This window comes from Desmodus rotundus, chromosome 12 (assembly GCF_022682495.2).
Source record: "Desmodus rotundus isolate HL8 chromosome 12, HLdesRot8A.1, whole genome shotgun sequence".
Classification (NCBI taxonomy): Eukaryota; Metazoa; Chordata; class Mammalia; order Chiroptera; family Phyllostomidae; genus Desmodus; species Desmodus rotundus.
The window spans coordinates 48593350-48613512 of record NC_071398.1 but is presented as its reverse complement, the minus strand read 5'-3'; the positions used below and the strand labels follow the sequence as shown (position 1 = coordinate 48613512).

General features: G+C 42.6%; 2 protein-coding genes across 2 annotated transcripts; both read left to right on the top strand.

The window, feature by feature from the left end:
* Nucleotides 1-785: 785 nt before the first annotated feature.
* LOC112321270 (large ribosomal subunit protein eL34-like) lies at nucleotides 786-1233 on the top strand. Its single transcript, XM_045186463.2, has one exon. It carries the CDS (start codon nucleotides 823-825, stop codon nucleotides 1162-1164), a length of 342 nt encoding a protein of 113 aa, XP_045042398.2. The 5' UTR covers nucleotides 786-822; the 3' UTR covers nucleotides 1165-1233.
* Nucleotides 1234-3756: 2523 nt separating this feature from the next.
* VSTM1 (V-set and transmembrane domain containing 1) lies at nucleotides 3757-19115 on the top strand. Its single transcript, XM_024578677.3, is given in 10 exon segments — nucleotides 3757-3974; nucleotides 5210-5245; nucleotides 6179-6460; nucleotides 7818-7831; nucleotides 15145-15178; nucleotides 15642-15734; nucleotides 16066-16093; nucleotides 16308-16345; nucleotides 16444-16475; nucleotides 18665-19115. Coding segments are annotated over 10 exon segments (675 nt in total). The 5' UTR covers nucleotides 3757-3940; the 3' UTR covers nucleotides 18749-19115.
* Nucleotides 19116-20163: the final 1048 nt, after the last annotated feature.

The window sequence follows — 20163 nt, the reverse complement described above, 5'->3', positions numbered from 1 at the left end:
GAGAGAGGCCCCTCTCCAAGGTCCAGCCAGTGAGATCCTTCTTGTGGTAATGGGTGAGAAGAAAGTGTCTTAGATGGTTTCCTCTGACCCATCTATCCCTCCTGTATGAGGACGAGAGGGCACTAAATGGTCTCCTCTCCCATAAGTGGCTTAAGGAACACAAAAATCTCAGAACATTGGTTTTATCAGAGCTTAATGAATGAGCAATCCTGACTCTTCTATGAGACTTTGTCCAGAGTTGGGCAAAGATGGGTCTGTGCCTTTGGTTTACACGTCCTAGAAAACACCCTTGAGGAGACCAGGGAAGAGAGAAAACTGAGCTTCTCCCCATTACTTTGACCTCTTTGTCTTCAGAAAATTTACCTACGCCTTCCTTCCTGGCTCAGATGAGGCTTGAGGTGGCACCAGGAGAGAACATGACTCTGCAGTGAGATGAACTTGTGAGGTAGGATGAACTTGTGAGGTAGGATGGACTTGTGAGGTAGGATGGAACAAACAGAAATTAGAACTATGAGTGAGCACTCGTGGAGGTCACGAAAGGGCCAGGGTCTGAAAAACTTCCTGGAAGGTACAGGGTTTGACTCAGGATTTGAAACATGGAATGCTCTGTATTAAGGGGAAGTTGCAAAAATCAAAGGATGAAGACTGCAGGGACTAAAAAGGAGTTTGATCTGGTGACAGGCACAGGTTTATGTCCGAGCATGGTGACCAGGGCCTCGGTGGGAAGTGGATACAAGGGTCTTTTGGCCTCACTTTCTTTCTTTTTTTTTTTTTAAGATTTTATTTATGCTCTTCCGGGAATGGCCTTGTTAGGTATTCACAATGGTCCAGCATTTGACATACCGTCGCAGGCTGTCCTACAATACAGCCTCTAACAAAACTAGACTGTCCCGAACCCCTGGCAATAGAATTGTTTACCTTTATACCAAAAAGGTTGGGAAAGCACCAAAATCTGCATGTGGTGTGTGCCCAGGCCGACTTCGTGGAGTTCGTGCTGTGAGACCTAAAGTTCTAATGAGGTTGTCTAAAATGAAAAAACATGTCAGCAGGGCCTATGGTGGATCCATGTGTGCTAAATGTGTCCACGACAGGATCAAGCGTGCTTTCCTTATTGAGGAGCAGAAAATTGTTGTGAAAGTATTGAAGGCACAAGCACAGAGTTAGAAAGCTAAATAAAAAAATGAAGCTTTTTTGAGTAATAAAAATAATTAAAATGCTAAAAAAAAAAAAAAAGATTTTATTTATTTAAATTGCAAGACAGGTTGAAGTTGAATCAGAGGGCAATGAGCCTGTATGAGCTTCAAACAAGTTCTGTTATAGCTGTGGAGTGGCCTAGAGTTGGAGTTTTTCTCCATTTAATCTGTCTTCTCTACAAATCGGTCCATCCAATCATACTAGTCCAATATGGGGTACTTGATCCATTTTGCCTCTCAGAAAATGTTTGACAATGTACTCCTGGACTCCTGTTCAGCTGTTAGTTGCCTCTGCTGGGATATTGTGTATCTGAAGAGCTGGCATCTACTTTGAGATGAAATGTGAAAGAGTTTTAGTTCTGGCTGGTGTGGCTCAGTGGATTGATCACCGGCCTGTGAACCAAAAGGTCACCGGCTCGATTCCCAGTTAGGACACATGCCTGGGTTGCGGGCCAGGTCCCTAATTAGGGGCATGTGAGAGGCAACCACACATTGATATTTCTCTCCCTCTCTTTCTCTCTGCCTCCCCCTCTAAAAATAAATAAATAAAATCGTTAATAAGTAAAAATAAAGCGGAGGCTGGGCTGTCATTCCCAGAGGACCTGCCACTGTGCACATCTAACATTAAACATTAGAATGTTAAAAACCTTTGGACTAGGCCTAAGCAACCATGTGCCCCAAAGTTTGCAAAGAACAGCAGAAACCCTAATCAGGTGGCTTAGTTGGTTAGAGCATCATCCTGATATGCCAAGGTTGTGGGTTCGATCCCCAGTCAGGGCACATAGAAGAATCAACCAATGAGTGTATGAATAAATAGAACAACAAAATTGATGTTTCTCTGTTTCTCACTCTCTCTCAAATAAATAAATAAAAATTTAAAACTTTTTTAAATTAAAGAAAAACAATAAAGCAGGCATTGTGATTCCTGGACTGAATACATTTGGAGTGGAAATTAAAAATGTTGTTTAGAATTACAGTCATTATGTTAGCTTATCTGCACCTGTAGAAATGCCTTCCTATTTTTTACACTTCTGTGCGCATAGGAAATGCCTGAGAAACTTTTGAAAATTTTTGGTTTTTGAGACTCAATAAATAAGAGAAATTTATTCACCTTCACAACTAATCAAAGCAATGCAACTTGAATAATCAATGAAATACTACTTTTGCCTTTCAAACAGGCAAGGAGTGGGCTGAAAGAAGATCCCATGTACTGCTCTTTGGAGTACAAGCTGATACTGCCTTTTGGAAGGTAACAGCAATATTTATCAATAAATTTTGAGAGGCTTAAAATCAAATAATTCTGTTCAAATTTAGTCTATATGTGTGCTCAAAACATACATACAAGGATGTCTATTTTGCAAATTTATACAACAGCCCAAATTTGGAATTAAATGTCCCACAATATGTTAAATCGATTATGACATCATGCAATAAACTATTACAAACTTATAAAATAAAATGATATTTTCACATGGAAAAAAAAAGAAATGCCTTTCTTCTACTGATGTAATTGGCCCCCTTCCCTTTCGCATAAATACCTATCACCTTTGTCTCCAAGCTGCAACACTCTTCGAGCTTCTGTCTGAATCAGTGCTTCCCAGATGGATAAATAGCTCTTCTTATTGAACTCAAGTAAATGCTTATTGCCTCTCACTTGGAAAGGCCCTGTTATTTTTAGGTAGCACTTCGAAGGCAATGAGTAGCTGGGGAGGGAAGATGAATGAACGTTGTATTTCTAGGGAGGAACTACTTCCTTAATTCATCAATGTTTCTTCCTTAGTGCCTTAGAAAATGGGATTATGCTCTTCCCACTGGAGAAAAAAAAAAATGGAATGGAATCTTTTCAATATCTTTTGATTACTTTCTCTTCTGTAAAAAGGTAGCACAGTAAAAATCTGATTGTTGTGTGACCCATTTGTCATGGTTTGCTGGGGACAAGTTTACTCAGCTCCAATGGCAGACACATTCACTTCTGTTTGTTGTTGCTGTTGTTTTGTTAACCTACCTGCTCTCAGGGGCTGTGAGTGTCCAGCTTGTACAGAGACCCCAGCATTTTAGATGTTATTATGTGCTCGCCCAGCCTCTGTATTGTACTATTTCTGGTTTTGATAACATACTGTAGTTATATTACTATGGGAGGAGCTGGCTGATGGGGATGTGGGAACTCTGTAGACTATTTTTTTGTGACTCTATATATATTTCCCCCTCCAAAAAATTTTAAAGACAACGACTTGGCTCTAACTGCATAACTCAGTTGGTTAGAGCATCGTCCCCATGAGCCAAAGCTTCAGGGTTGATCCCTGGTGGGGGCACATATAAAAATTAACCAATGAATGCACAAATATGTGGAACAGCAAATCGATGTTTCTCTTTCCCTCTCTCCCTCCCTTTCCCTCTCCCTTGCTCTCCACCCCCCCGTCTAAAAATCAATAAATAAAAATAAAAAGAGAAAGGACATGTCTTGGGCACAAATTCAGATGAGATGAGGTCTCGGGGTGGGCGGAGCCATAGCCACACACACACTGGATTATGGGGAAGATGTTGTCATTGATGGTTTCTGGTTTCCTGAGTTGATTGCAAGAAGGAAACTGTATACCAGGTGGTGTGGAGAACCAGAGTGTCAGAGCAAAACGTCTCCCCACACATCCTGGGGACAAAGTGGGCAGTTGGAGAACTTCCAACACCCGGGTCCCCCTTCTTTAACTGTGAACTGAAGACGAGATCTTTGTCTAGGTGGAAGCGACACAATGATCACCGGATTCCTGTCCTTGTTTTGCTTCGGTGAGTCTCCAGGACTGGGGGGGATAGGTTTGGATAGGTGAGAAAATTCAAGGTGGAGTGGGGGATATCGTGGGAAACAGGGCAAGTACAGGAACGATAACATCACATCTGTGAGTTGGATGCGTGGCTCCTGTCAGGGACTGTGGGCTGTGGTATCCTCATGTCTTCATTCTGATGTTCACACAGAGAGATGAGGAACCTAAGGTTCAGAGGCTGTGGTAACACCCTGGGTTTACTCAGCCGAGACGTTCAGAGCTCAGACTGGATCTCCAAATCCATCCTCCAAACACCCCAGTCTTGGCGTGAATGTTCCATTGGCATATAGGAGGGCAGGGTCTGCAGGGTGTGAAAAGCTATGGGTTTGAGTACAAACCAGGAATACCAAGAAGAACAATGACTGCGGATGGCCACTAAGAAGAAAATTTTGTGACCAGCCCTTTCCTCAGCCTCTCTTTAACTGTCCTCAACTTGAACATAATGCAATCGAAAAGCCCTCAGCCAGTTAAAAACCAAAACAAAACAAAACACCTAAATTATAATCTTGGATTGGGCTCATAGGCACTCTCTCGACTCTGAACCAACAGCTCCACCTCCCTTAGCCCGCAGCTCCTCCTTTGTGAGTGGGGTGTGTGGAGGGGACATCAGGACTTATCTGCTTCAGTTCCTTCCTCCTCTGGGTACAGCTCTTCCCTTTGGGGTAATGCTCCTCCCACACATACACTTGAACTTTAGGCTGTTGTGAACATACCCCAGGCCTCCAGCTTCAGGGCAGACAACTCTCAGCAGTCACAGACTGACCTCAGTCTCCCAGATGCATTTCCTGCACCACAAACACTTTCCATTTGACTGAGGGAGAAAATCCTCCCCAGCACTCCCCAGTAAAATAACTATTGATCATTGAAGTGGTAGGGATAAATATGGCAATCCGAGAAAATATGAGAGAAAGATAGAGGTAAACGTTTAACTTACAGATGGCAGAAGGACTGACTACCCGTAAAAGCTTAGTTACCATAACCAACACAGTAAATCAGAAAGGGTTGCTGGAAGGCTCTCCAGACACATAACTTCTGAAGGACAAACCATGGGACAAAAGTAAAGGGTAAAAAATAAACCCAGTGAAATACCTGCAAGGAACACGGCAGATCTCGAACAAATTGGTCACAGGTTCTCTGCCTCATTACTAACTACTAAAAGACAAGCACATCCTTTATGTCTCATGAGACTTTCTCTTCCAGGGCTCTGTCTGGGCTTGGAAGGTGAACACAAGAATGGTGAGTTGTCTTCCACATAAACTCTATTTCTGCATCCCAAGTTTCATGGCTTTTTAAAAAAAAATTATTTTCAATGCCAGTTGACATATAATATTATATTGGTTTTAGGTGTACACTATAGTTATTAGACATCTATATACCTTACTTATACATTGATCCCCCCAATAAATGCAGTACCCACCTGGCGCCGTACATAGTTATTACAATATTATGGACCACATTCCCTATGCTGTACCGTATATCCCCATGACTGTTTTGTAACTGCCCATTTGCACTTCTTAATCTCTTCACCCCTCTCCTCTGACAGCTTTCAATCTGTTCACTGTATCCCGAGTTTGTTTCTGTTTTGTTTGTTCATTTATTTTGTTTTTGGATTCCACATATCAGTGAAATCATATGGTATTTGTCTCTCTGTCTGACTTAATTTCACTTAGCATAATACCCTCTAGGTCCATCCACATTGCTGCAAATGACATTTCATTTTTTTTAATGGTTGGCTCATACGACCTTTTACCTTTAATTCTCTGAATTCTAGGAGAGTGTTTGTAGTCATTAAGATAAAGAGTCATGTAAAGGATATGGTTGTCTAACCACATGCTGTACACCTGAAACTAATATAAAATATTGAATGTAAACCGTAATTGAAAAATAAAATTAGTTAGAGCATCGTCCAGTACACCGAAAGGTTACAGGTTTGATTCCTGGTCAGAGCACATACCTAGGTTACAGGTTTGATTCCTCACTCGGGGCACATACAAGAGGCAACCAATAGATGTTTTTCCCTCATATCGATGTCTCTCTCTCTCTCTCTTTCTCCCCCTTCCTCTCTCTCTAAAAATCAATAAACATACCCTTGGGTGAGGATTAAAAAGAAAAACAAGAAAAATGTTTTAAAAAAGCTAAAGAGTCCATCTAATTCTGAATCCTTTCCAGAGAAACTTCCCAAACCCTCCCTTAATGCCTTGCCAGGACCGGTGGTTGAGCACAGTGCTAAAGTGACCCTGAAGTGCCACTGTCACTTCCAGAATATGATGGTCATGCTGGGGAAGTCGCAGGACCCTGGGTACAAGCAGGAGCAGAGCTCGGCAGGATACGATGCTGAATTCCTCCTCACGGAACTGGAGCCTAAAAGGGCTGGCACGTACTTTTGTGCCTGCAAGACAATGGTCTCCCACAAGTGGTCTGAGAAGAGTGAACCCCTGCAGCTTGTCACAAGTGAGCACGGCAGACTCAGGTTTCCTTCCTGGTGCACATATTCCTTGTTCTGTGATGGGACTTGGCAGAGAAAGAAGGAATCCAGGAGACAAAAAGATGGGTGTGACATTTCCGGTGTAGGGAAACGGAGAAATGAGAACAAGACTCTCATCAGGGCTTCTTAGAGGGTCTTGATGATGTGGATGGGCAACAGTGTTTTAGAATAGAGGTATTAATAGAAAATTTGTGGTGCAGCAAGGCCATAGCATCAAGAGACAGTTGTCCCTGAGGAGGTAGCTTGGTACAGTTCCCAAGAGGTTGGAGGCATACTGTGTCATGCAGAGTCACATGGGGAAGCACCAGGTCCAGGAAGCAGCCAGAGGGAACAAGCCTTTATTCTGGTTTCTATGGTTTCTTGGGATTGGGGCATAGAGGCTGCCCAGGTTATCTGGGACCTGACCCCGGGGTGATGAGGACAGAGGAATAGTAGCCCTGAGTGTGAGACACCAATAAAGGAGGTAGTTGGGAGTATGGGCTCCGGATTGATTGGTTTGCATTTGAGAGATGTGCTCCAGAGACAGATGTTGCCTATCTCTAGGAACTGCTAACCCTGGGAGGAGAATCCCCCTGAAGTCAGCAAGGTCCCCAAATGTCAAAGTATCAGATGCAGAAAACAAAAGCCATGGTTAATACAGAGACATGGTGAGCATGTCCCTGGTACAGGGAAAAATGGGAAGCCCTGGTCCTTCCCTTCACCCCAACTGTCTTGTCCTCTTCAGGATCACTCCTAAAACCTTCCCTCTCAGTCAACACAAAGCTGGGATGACTCCAGTTTCCAGTATGACACTCTGATGTCTGATTCCATACAAGAGACCTGAGTGTATCATTACTGCTCTGCTGAAAATGGGAATCCAGAACCATTACAAATTGAGAAAGTAATACAAAACCTAACTGAGCATCATGGTGGCGCAAAACATCCCTTATTTTTTTCCTCCCTTCAACAACAAAAATTCAGCATCCCTCTACAAACAAAAGTGTCTCCGTGGGAATCATGGGATCCAGCACCATATGTGAAGGGACCTGGGAGGAGTCTCACCTACTTGTGCATCAGGTCATAGGCAGATGGACCTCAGTACCAGCTGTGGAACCTGCAGGAGACAGTGTGCTGGTTCCAGCCCCTCTTGGCTGTGGTCTGGAAGCACCTGAAGAACATGGACTTGGACAACACCTATCGGTGAGAAAGCCTTTGTGTGAGTCTACAAACCAAAACTGAGTCATGAAGAAACAGAAAATCTGAACAGAAAGTAATGGGTGAAAAGAATGAATCAGTAAGGAAGAAAAAAAAAAAAACCCTCAACAACTACAACAACAACAAAAGCCTAAGGCCACATGGTTTCACTGGTGAATTCTACCAAACATTTAAAGAAGAAACAATGCCAATCTTACTCAAACTCTTTTTAAAAAACTGAAAAGGGGGGAACACTACCACACTCATTTTATCCTGATACTAAAGCTGAATGAGGACACTACAAGAAAAGTAAACTACAGACCAGTATCCCCAGTGACTATAGATGTAAAAATTCTCAACACAGTGTTAGCAACTGAATTCACAAGCACATTAAAAGGATCATATACCATGATCAAGTGGAATTTATCCCTGGGATACAAGGATGGATCAACATACATAAGTCAATAACTGTGATAACCACATTCATAAGATGAAGAATAAAAATCATATGATCATTTCAATAGATGCAGACAAAGCATTGAACAAAATACATATTTTTGAGGTAAAAACTCTCAACAAAGTGAGTATAGAGGGGACGTGCTTCAACAGCAGAAAGACCCAATACAACAAGCTAACAGCTAACATCATACTCAGTGATGAAAGGTTGAAATCTTTTCCTCTTAGATCAGATGCCCACCCTTGCCACTCTTATTCAATATGGTACTAGAAATGCTAGCCAGAGCAATCAGGCAAGACAAAGAAATAAAAGGAATCCAAACTGGAAAGGAAGAAGTTAAATGGTCACCCATAGAGTGGGTAATGTTATAAATATATTAAAGAAGTGAACTAATAGATAGCCCTTGAATTAAGTGATTTCTCCAAGGCTCACTATTATGATTCAGATGTATTGCCTTTTATAGTATATTTAAATCCTAGAATGGTGCTTCTTCATATTTTCCCTTATTTTCTACATCTTCTGTGTTACCTTCACATCCTAAAACTTTTCAGTACAAATTTCCTTAGTCTTGGAAGTCATCTCAATAATAAGTATATAATATATGAAGCATATTGCTGATTACAAATTATAACAAAAGTAAATTTGTCATTATTTAAGGATGATATGCTCTTATATATAAAAAATCCTAAAGACTCAACCAAAAACTGTTAGAAATAATAATCAAATTCAGTAAAGTTGCTAGATATAAAATCAGCATACAGAAATCAGTTTCATTCCTATACACTAACTACAAAATATCTGAAAAAGAATGAAAGAAAACAATTCCAGTCACAATAGCATGAAAAATACGATACTTAGAAATAAATTTAACCAAGGAGGTGAAATATCTCTACACTGAAAACTACAAGACTCTGATGAAAGAAATTGAAGACACAAAGAAATGGAAAGATGTACCATGCTCATGAATCAGAAGAATTAATATTGTTAAAATGTCCATTTTACCCAAGCCGTCTATAGATTCAGTGCAATCTCTGTCAAAATGCCAATGACCATTTTTCACAGAAATAAAACAAACAATCTTAAAATGTGTATGAAACAGACAGAAGATCCTGAATAGCCAAAGCATCCTGAGAAAGAAGAACAAAATTGGAGGTATCATACTCCCTGATCTTAAACTATGCTACAAGTCTGTAGTAATCAAACCAGCATGGTAGTGGCATAAAAATAGACATATAGATCAATGGAACAGAATAGAGAACTCAGAAGTAAACCCTTGCATGTACAATCAGCTAATATCTGCAAGGGTGCCATGAATACTCAATGGGAAAAGGATAGTCTCTTCAACAAATGGTGTTGGGAAAACTGGATAACCACGTACAGAAGAATGAATTTGGCCCCCTATCTTACACCACTCACAAAAATTAACTCTAAATAGATTAAAAATTTAAACATAAGACTTCCAAACCATAAAACTCCTAGAAGAAAAATAAGGGAAAATCCCTTTGACATTGGTCTTGGCAACAATGTTTTGGATATGACATTAAAGCACAAGAAACAAAACCAAAAATAAATAAGTAGGACTACATCAAACTAAAAAGCATGCACACAGCAAAGGAAACAGTCAACAAAATGAAAGGGCAACCTACCAAATGGGAGAAAAATATTTGCAAAATGACAGTGTTCCTGGGTGGAAGAGGTGAAGGGACTAAGAAGCAATATGGGTATATTTTTAGAAAGAGGGGAAAGGAGGGAGAAAGAGAGGGAGAGAAACATCAATCAGTTGCCTCTCACAATGCTGCCAACTAGGAACCTGGCCCACAACCCAGGCATGTGCCCTGACTGGGAATGAAGCCAGTGAAATTTTTGGTTTGCAGTACGATGTCCAACCCACTGAGCCACACCAGTCAAGATTGACTACTTATCTTGCATCCTGTTTTCTAGATACCCGTGATGCATCTGGAGCCTCCTCAGGAAAAACAGGTAAGATCATTAGAGAAGAGGTGTTTTGACCAATTGTATCCACCTTGAGGCAGGGGATCCCTTTGGATTAAAAGGCACGGGGAGAACCTTAATGCCCACTTTCTCAATGCCTTGAGAGGAACCACTGCCTTTTGGGTTAGATGACATCTAAGCTACTCCTGTAAATCCTGGTGAGTAAAACATTCTGAGGTGTATTGTCTGACATCTTTCATAATGAAAAACTATGCTAGAGTTATGTGAAGCATGGGGGTGAGTTTGTGTGACTGGCTTGGGGAAAGGGACTGGGACCTGTGGTGTTCTTTGGGGATATGTGTGATCAAGGATTTGATAAAACTTTAAAGTTCTCAAAAATAGGTGAATATCAAATTCTTTTTCTCTGATGTTGCTTTTCCATGAAGAGTTGACTAAGGCTCTGTCCTCAGAGATTCTTGTAAAAATGTAGGGCTTTTGGTAGCTTTAGATTGAAACAGGAACTCATCCAAACTTTAACAGCATCTAGACGCTTAATCATCCTTTCTTTCAGCAACTCATAGCCTCCCTGCTATGGACTCCAAGGAGCCAAGATTGTTAAAGGTTGTCACTAGAGCCCTGGCTAGTGTAGCTCAGTGGATTGAGCATGGGCCTGTGAACCAAAGGGTTGCAGGTTGATTCTCAGTCAGGGCACATGCCTGGGTTGCAGGCCAGATCCCCAGTAGGGGGCGCATGAGAGGCAACCACACATTGATGTTTCTCTCCCTCTCTTTGTCCTTCCCTTTCCCTCTCTCTAAGAATAAATAAATAAAATCTTTTTTTTAAAGGTTGTCACTAGCGTCTATGCTGGTATAATTTGTTTTTTCAATGAATTTTTTTATTGATTGATTTTTTTGAGAGAAAGAAACATCAACCTGTTGCTCCACCTATTTGCATTCCATTTGCAACCATTTTGCATTCAAAGGTTGGTTCTTGCACGTGCAGCGACCAGGGATCAAACCCACAACCCTGGCACATCGGGACAATGTTCTAACCAACTGAGCTACCCAGACAGGGCTAATTCATTTTTTTCATAGAACATATCCTCTAAGGTGTCTTTGCAAAATAAGTATTAACCTTTGAAAATGTTCTTATTCCGTATTAACTGGTCTGGAACGTGATGGTTAGTTACTCCAGCTGCAGGAAGATAGTTCAGGCCAGGAATGTTTTCTGGGACAGATCTGAAATCTGAGAGAGTCGAGGAGCATGGAAGTATCAGAAATGAGGTGGGAAGTATCCCGGCATGTGAGAGGGAAGAGGTAGAAATGCTTTTATATATTTAGCTCACGCAGAACTTATTTTCTTCCATTTGTATTGATATATAATTCACATTCCATAACTGCACCCTTTTAACATGCGCAGTTTGCAAGGCTGTGCAACCTTTGCCACTAATATAACTCCCAAAATGAAATCTCATGCCCACTAAGCAGTCAGTCCTCATTCCCCACTCCCACCAGGCCCTGCACACCATTAATGTGCTTATTCGGGATATTTCCTATCAATGGAATCACACAACCTGTGGTCTTTTGTGTTTGGCTTCTTTCACTCAGCACCATATTTTCAGGGTTCACCCATGTTGTAGCAGGTGTCAGGGTTTGTTCCTTTTCATGGCTGAATAATATTCCATCATGTAGATAGACCATCTCTTATTTCTCCATTCATTCATTGATGGATGCTTGGGTTGTTAGTACTTTCTGGCTACTCTGAAAAGTGCTCCTGTGAACAGGGGTGTACAAGTGACTGAATTCCTGCTTTCAACCGGGTTCTACCTACAAGTAGGCTTGCTGGGACATATGGTAACTCTATGTTTAACTTTTTGAGGACCTGCCAGAGTTTTCCAATGTGGCTACACGATTTTACCTTCCCACCAGCCATATCTGTGGGTTCCAATATCCCCACATCCTTGCCAACCCTTGTTAATTTCCTTTCATTTTATTATAGCCATCCAAGTGGGTGTGCATATCATTTCTTAAAATGTACTTTCTGAGTTCACACCAAGGCCACGGCAATTCTAAACAGAATAACGAATCTTTAAGCACAGCTAAGTTGTCTGCACCCTGTATGTGCATGCCCCAGAGCTGCCCGGAAGGAACACCGCACTTCCATTCTGTGCAGACCAATAGTGAATTTCGCCACCTAACTTTGACTCAAGGCAGGCTTGCTTTTCTGGTGCCTGTATCAAGCTATATCCCATTGCTCAGGGAGACTCCTCCAGACGAATATCACAGACTCTCTGTAATTTATTTTGGCTACTTGCAAACAGGCCTGTGAAATTTTACCAGGATATGTAAACATCTCAGGGTGAACTCAGTTCATTGGGTTGTGGGGCCACAGGAAGAGAATTTTGCAAGAATTTACTTCTCATTTTCAGTGAATTGCTATGTGAGGAAAACCGTAGGCTGAACAAAGGGAGAAGTAAATGGCTAAGGCAGGGCTAATGTTTCTCTGCTTCCATCGAGGGTCTGGAAACAACTGGTCCTGCCCTGTGTTCATATGTCCATGCACATGCCTTGATGGAATTGTCGCTCTTGAGGGTCTCTTGGATCCGATGCCACCAGAAGCAGACTCTTAAATATTAGTGCAAAAGTGACATTGTATGGGAGCGGGGAAGAAGGTCTTCAAGGAAAAGAGACTAAACAACAGTGGGGTATTCCAGTCCCTCCGCTCAATCCTGCAGGAAAGCACAGAGACAGAAAAGGACACAAATACGGGAGGCTGGGGAGGGCATTCACGTCCCCACAAATAACAGTCACAGTAAAGGGGTGACCCTGAAGCACAAAAATTCCAAGGAATTTGGGATCCCTCCAGATGCAAATGTTCACGTAGGAAAGGGGAAGAAAGCAGGATCTAGAGTGCATAAAAATGGCAAAGATCTTGCCCTGGCTGGTGTGGCTCAGTGGATTGAGTGCCAGCCTATGAACCAAAGGGTCATTGGTTCAATTCCCAGTCAGGGCACATGCCTGGGTTGTGGGCCAGTTCCCCAGTAGGGAGTGCATGAGAGGCAACCACACACTGATGTTTCTCTCCCTCTTTTTCTCCCTCCCTTCCCCGCTCTCTAAAAATAAATAAATAAAATCTTTTTAAAAGTGGCTAAGGTCTGAAGGAACCTGGGCGCGGGAGCACTCACAGCACCTGGTACAGAGGGACCTGGGTGTGGGTGGGATGCTGGGTGAGAAAACACCATTCTCCCTGCAGCTTCATCACTCTGCACAGTGAGGCAGATTCTACAATGGGGACGTGAGCCGTTACCTCACTCTTCACATCAGGTAGTCTTATCTCCCTTCAGCTTCATTGAGCTATGACTGACGGGTAAAACGGGAAGGCATTTGATGGGATGATTTGACAAAGTACACATTGGGAAAGGCTTTCCCCCACTGAATTAATGAACGCATCGCTCACCTCATATTTACCTCTTCCCTTTTTCTTTGATGAGAATTCTTAAGATCTACTGTCTTAGCAAATATGAAAAATTTTTAAACCCTCACCCAAGGATACATTTATTGATTTTAGAGAGAGAGGAAGGAGGGGGGAGAGAGAGAGAGAGAAAGACATCAGTGGAGAGAGAAACATCAATTAGTTGCCTCCTGTATGCGCCCCCAATGGGGACCAAACCTGCAACGTAGGTATGTGCCCTGACCAGGAACCAAGACCTTTTGATATATGGGGTGATGCTCCAACCAACTGAGCCACAGCGGTATCCTTTTATTACTTCTCCTTATTTCCCCCATCCCTCAGCTCCTGGCAACCACCATTCTACTCTCTACTTCTATGGCTTTTATTATTATCATTATTATTATTATTATTATTATTTGTAGTAGCAGTAGTAATAGTAGTAGTAGTAGTAGTAGTAGTAGTAGTAGTAGTTAGATTCCACATATAAGTAATATCATGCAGTATTTGTGTTTGTCTGACTTTTTTCACTTAGCATGATGCCCTCCATGTGATTGCAAATGGCAGGCTGCCCTTCTCGTTCGGGTTGTTGTTCATGTTGTACATGTACCATGTAGACAGTGATTCCTGAGCTCGGGGACAGTGGGGGCTTTCATCCCCCCGTGACTGGACCTGCCACTTCCTCTGCAGCATTGCAGCTGGTGGGGTACATGTTATCTCCCCAGATCGCCAGTTCCCTGGCCCAGGTTCAGAATAGCAAGTCTCTCCAAATTGGGCATCCAGTGGCCCCCCTGATCTTGTGGCCTACTGGTCTGATGGGTTAGACATAGCAGAATTCAAGTCCATCCTTCCCCTGTGACCTTGGGGGATTCAATGGACTCTGTGATACTTGGTCTACTTATGAATGACGTGAGGATAGTGAACCTATCTCGCACGCGCATCGTCAGGGTGAGAAAGAGTGCCCATGAGGCACTTGACACGAGCGACTCACAATAAACAGCCAATACTGCCGCAGTCAGTGAGACATCTACAGGGACTTTCCCATGGGCGAGGCACGGTCGACAAGTGCTGGCCCATTTAATGTTGTCCAATAAAGTAGCTACTGCCGTTGCCCTCACTTTGAATGGAGAAGATGAAGTAAAACGCTTCGAGCAATGGGACATCCCTGCTCTGAAGTGACAGCTCCACTTAAAGAAAGAAACTTGCCCTGGCTAGTGTGGCTCAGTGGATTGAGCACCAGCCTGGGAACCAAAGGGACACCGGTTCTATTCCCAGTCTTGGGCACACGCCTGGGTTACAGGCCAGGTCCCCAGTAGGAGGCACTCCAGAGGCAACGACACATTGATGTTTCTCTTTCTCCCTCCCTTCCCATCTTTCTAAAAATAAATAAAATCTTTTAAAATTTATTTTTCAATTACAGTTGACATTCAATGTTATACTACTTTCAGGTGCACAGTATAATAGGTTAGACATTTATATACCTTACAAATTGATCCTCTTAAAAAGTCTTCCACCCACCTGGCACCATACATAGTTATTACAATATTATCGACTGTATTCCCTGTGCTGTACCTTACAGCTCCGTGACTATTTTGTAACTGCCAATTTGTACTTCTTAACCCCTCCCCCTTTTCCACCCAGCCCCCTCAAGCCTCCTCCCATCTGGTAACCACCAGTCTATTCCCTGTGTCTATGAGTCTGTTCCTGTGGTGTTTCTTCATTTACTTTGTTTTTTAGATTCTAGATATTAGAGAAATCATACAGTACTTATCTTCCTCTGCATGGCCCAGCAATTCCATTTCTGGGTATTTATCTGAAGAAATCCAAACCACTAATTCAAAAAGATACATGTACCCCTATGTTCACTGCAGCATTATTTACAATGGCAACCTAAGTGCCTATCAGTAGATGAGTGGATAAAAAAAAGCTTTGGTATACTTACACAATGGAATATTATGCAGCCATGAAAAAGAATGAAATATTTCCACTTGTGATAGCATGGATGGACCTTATGCCATGAGAAATAAGGCAGCTCCACGTTTTGAAGCCAGGTCGTGTGGCTCCTCTTACCTGTTCTAAATTCCATCAGCATGTTCCAGAAGCCAAACTGATTCTCTGACCTGCTCCTTTCCTTCTAGACACCAGAGTCATCTTCATCACCACCTTCAGCTGCCTCATCATCTTCCTCCTCTTTCCCTCTATCTTCCTCATCTACAGATGCAGTCAGCATGGTGAGTAGATAGCAATGCCCATTAAAACTACAGGGGAGCCCTGGCTGGTATGGCTTAGTGGATTGGGCATCGGCCTGTGAACCAAAGGGTCACTGGTTCAATTCCCCACAGGGCATGTTCCTGGGTTGCCGGCCAGGTTGCCAGTTGGGGGCATGTGAAGGGCAACTGATCAATCTATCTCTGGCACACTGATGTTTCTCTTCCTCTCCTTCTTCCTCCCTTCCCCTCTCCCTAAAAGTAAAATTTAAAAAATCTTTTTAAAAAACCTCACGGGAACAGGAGTAAAGAGGATTCTCTCATTTGATAAATTCTGCTCTGTGTTTCTTTATAGGTTCATCACAGGAAGAAGCCACCAAAAGGTAGATAGATATACTTGGCAGGTGTCCCCCTCCATCCTTGGAGACCCCATTTGCCCAGACCCCATTTTTCAGGCCTAGCCGCACCCTGTTCCCTGACAACGCCCCTCTCTCAGTCTGAGCTGGGACCTTCCTCCTCTCCTCTCCAAAGCCCTTATCATCCCTCCAGAATCTTCATACCCCACACTTGACTGGTGTTTCTCTCTCTCTCTCCCATAACTAGCCATTCCAAATTCCCCAAGCAGGAGGCTTCAGGTAAGTGATGAGAGAACCCAGGAGAAAACAGAGGGCAGTTGGACTCCTGCTGACTGAGAACTGAGGTGTTTTCTTTTTTTTTTCTCACTCACATGCAGATTTATCCAAGCTGGAAACAGAATCTCTCTCGGTGAGTTCTCCCCCCTTGCAATTCCCCCACGGGCTGTCTTAGCACCCAGGCTAGTCCTACCTGCTTCCCAGTTCAGCCCACAGCTCTGGTTACATGGATACCCCAACTCACACCGTCGTCAGGAGGCCAGTTAACATTGTGTCTAAAAGCAGGCGCGTTGACCGAACTCCTAAAAACAAGAGAGTGGAATGGTGGTTACTAGGGGCTGAGGAGCAGAGGAATTGGGGAGATGATGTTTAAGGGTACAAACTTTCAACTCATAAATAAACGTCCGGAAGATCTAGCACACGATAGCCCACAATATGTATTATAAACTTGAAAGTTGCTAAGGGGATAGATCGTTCTCACCACACACACACAAAAGGTAATTAGAGGTAATTGCATGCCCTTTGGAGGTACTAGCTAACATCACGGTAGTAACCCAATTGCAGAATACAAACGTATCGAATCAATAGGTTGTACACCTTAAACTTAGACAATGCTCTATGTCAATTATGTCTCAACAAACTCACAAACAAAAAAGCCATGTCCTTCGAATTACAAAGTAGCTGCATCGCAGCTCCCAGTGTCTCCTATTTATTACCAGTGTGGTCTAAGACGAATCGTGGAGTCCCTGTGATCTGAACCCTGCGTTTCCCCCCATATGTAGTGGGGAGCAAACTCCCCACGGAACAGGCTTGTGTCAATCAAGCGAGGTCATAAACACAAAGGGCTTCCTGGAGTTTCTGGCAAATTTTAAGTGTCAGGTGGATGGTGTGCAAGCGTCAATGAACAAATGTTAATCCATTTACATCAATCAATTGTTTTACTATGTAAAATACGCTGATTTGTGATTTCATGTTCATTAGCATTCCATCGAAAAGTGACATCAGATAACATTTATACAATTTTCCACAGGACACAGGGGTTCATTAGCTGATTCTTTACACCAGGGCAAATAGAGGGTTACCAAAAGGTGCAAGGAGTTCACTGCCACAATGAAAAACTACTCATGCACATTGCATTCATTTAGATATAAATCTATATCTATAGATGTAGATAGATAGATGTAAATAAGGTTATAAAAGAGGCATGGTGCCCTGGCTGGTGTGGCTCAGTGGATTGAGTCCGGGCCTGTGAACCAAAGCATTGCTGGTTCGATTCCCAGTCAGGACACATGCCTGGGGTTCAGGCCAGGTCCCCAGTAGGGGGAGTATGAGAGGCAACCACACATTGATGTTTCTCTCCCTCTTTTTCTCTCTCCCTTCCCCTCTGTCTAAAAGTAAATAAATAAAATCTTTTTTTTTAAAGGCATGGTTCACAAACTATGCATAAATTAACAAATCTGGTCCATTTCACATGCTGGATTAATATCATGAATTCATAAATTACTGATAATGTTAGAACAACATAATATTAAGATGTGGTACCTCCACGCACTGAAGTACTATTCAACCACAAAAATGGATAAACTACTGATGCGCACGGTAAGCAGGTGCATCAAAAACATCTTGCTAAGTGAAATAAGCCAGAAATGAAAATCTCTATGTAGCATTGCTCCATTTGCATAAAAATCTCCAGAAAAAGCAAGTGAGTAGTTGCCTGTGGCTGGGGTAGGGATAGGGGTCGGTGTGGGAGGCAGGAGAGCAAGGGTTAACTGCAGAGAGGCACAAGGTGATGGGGGGGGTGCATGCCCTCAAAGTAGATTGTGGTCTTGGCTGCATCATTCTACAAATTTACTGAAAGTCATCTAACTGTACACTTACCGTAGGGGAATTTACTAGGGACATTATACATTATTTATTTATAAATTATACCTCCCTAAAATTGTCTAAAACAAGAATACAATACTACAGTTCCAGCAGGCGGTCTCATGGGTGATAGTTCTCCTCCAAGGCACATCTGCAATGACTTTTATCAGCACCAGGCAGCACTGGGTGTCTGAATCCTTTCATTAATACTAGAGTCAAAGCCCTTGTTCTCCGTGAGGCACAGCCAGTGTAGAATGTGGTGCATCCGGGCCGTCCCGTACCACAGACCTCAGCCGCACGTGGCGGCCACACATTTGAAATTACTGCTCGTCTGGTGTATTTTTACATTTAATTTCATTTTAATTCACTTAAATTTAAGTGACTGTGTATGGCTCAAGGCCACCACATCGGACACGTGAGCTCTAAATGCCGGTGTGTACCCATCTATTTTCCCCAAAGACTGAAGACCCCCAGGAAGACACCCCTGCTGATGTAAACAACAAGGCACCGTCTGAGGAGGAGCCCCCAGGACCTTGTGAATGAGCCGCTGGAGGAATGACTTCTCCCCTGGGGAGGGAGGTTTGGATTCAAGTGGCTGAGGTGACTGGTCGTATGGAAATCCACATCACGTTGTGTCCTCAGCTCATCGTTCACACTAATAAAATTAAGGTTTTCCTGTCCTGGCTGGTGTGGCTCAGTGGACTGAGTGCCAACCTGCAAACCAAAGGGTCACCAGTTCAATCCCCAGTCAGGGCACATGCCTGGGTTGCAGGCCAGGTCCCCAGTGGGGTGGTGCATGAGAGGCAGGCCACACATTGATGTTTCTCTCCCTGTCTTTCTTCCTCACTTTCCCCTCTCTCTAAAAATAAATAAATAAAAATCTTTAAAAAATAAAGAACAAAATACATGAACAAACACAACAGTAACAGACTTATAGATACAGAGAACAAACTGATGGTTGCCAGAGGGAAAAGGGGTTGGGGGACTCGGTGAAGAAGATGAAGAAATTGAGAAGTACAGATTGTAGTTGTGAAATAGTCATGTGGATGTAAAGTACAGCACAGGGAATATAGATAATAGTATTCTAGTAACTACGTACGGTGCCAGGCGGGTATTATAATTATTGGGAGGAATCACCTCATAAGTCTAATCACTATGTTGTACACCTGAAAATAACATAAAAATAAGATTAAGTGCTAACTGTATCTAAAAAATTAAAATTAAAAACTAAGTCTATGGGGGAAAACAGATACATATGGATGGGTTCATACTTCATATTACAATTACGTGACCTTTTTTTATTGCCTTCCCCATCATGCTTTTGAAATTTACCCAGGTGGTTTTTGTGGGTTGTGCTCACTGTTTACTGTGTAGAATTCAGTTGCTAACCCTACCATGGAATATTGCACACCCATAAAGAAGGCATGAGGTACTCCTACGAGCCACAATATATATGGACCTTGAAAACATTATTATCAGAAGTGCAAGAAGTCGAACACAAAAAGCTACATATTGTAGCTTCCCATTTATGAATAAATCCTTAGAAGCAGCATGCGGGTCAGTGGCTTGCAGGTGCCTGTGGGGAGGGGAATGAGGAGAGACTGCAAAAAGGTACAGGGTTTCCTCTGGGGAGAATGAGAAAATGTGGAACTAGAGAGTAGTGTTGGCTGCACAACCTTGTGAGTCTACTAAAAAACGCTGAATTGTGCACTTTAGGAGCGTGGGTTTTATGGTGTTAATTATGTGTCAATAAAATGAATGTTTGAAAAGAACTCAAACCACAGTTTCCCTTCATTCTTTCCTCAAATGTTAGATTCTTTGGGTGTTTCCAGTGCTTTGCCATCAGCGAATTGCTGCAACAAACACCCTGTCCCTGGCTTCTTGTTCACAAGTGTGTGCCTCTCTAGGGCAGGTATTTAGAAATAAAATATGTCTTCTGTCCATGCCTTTCACCCTAC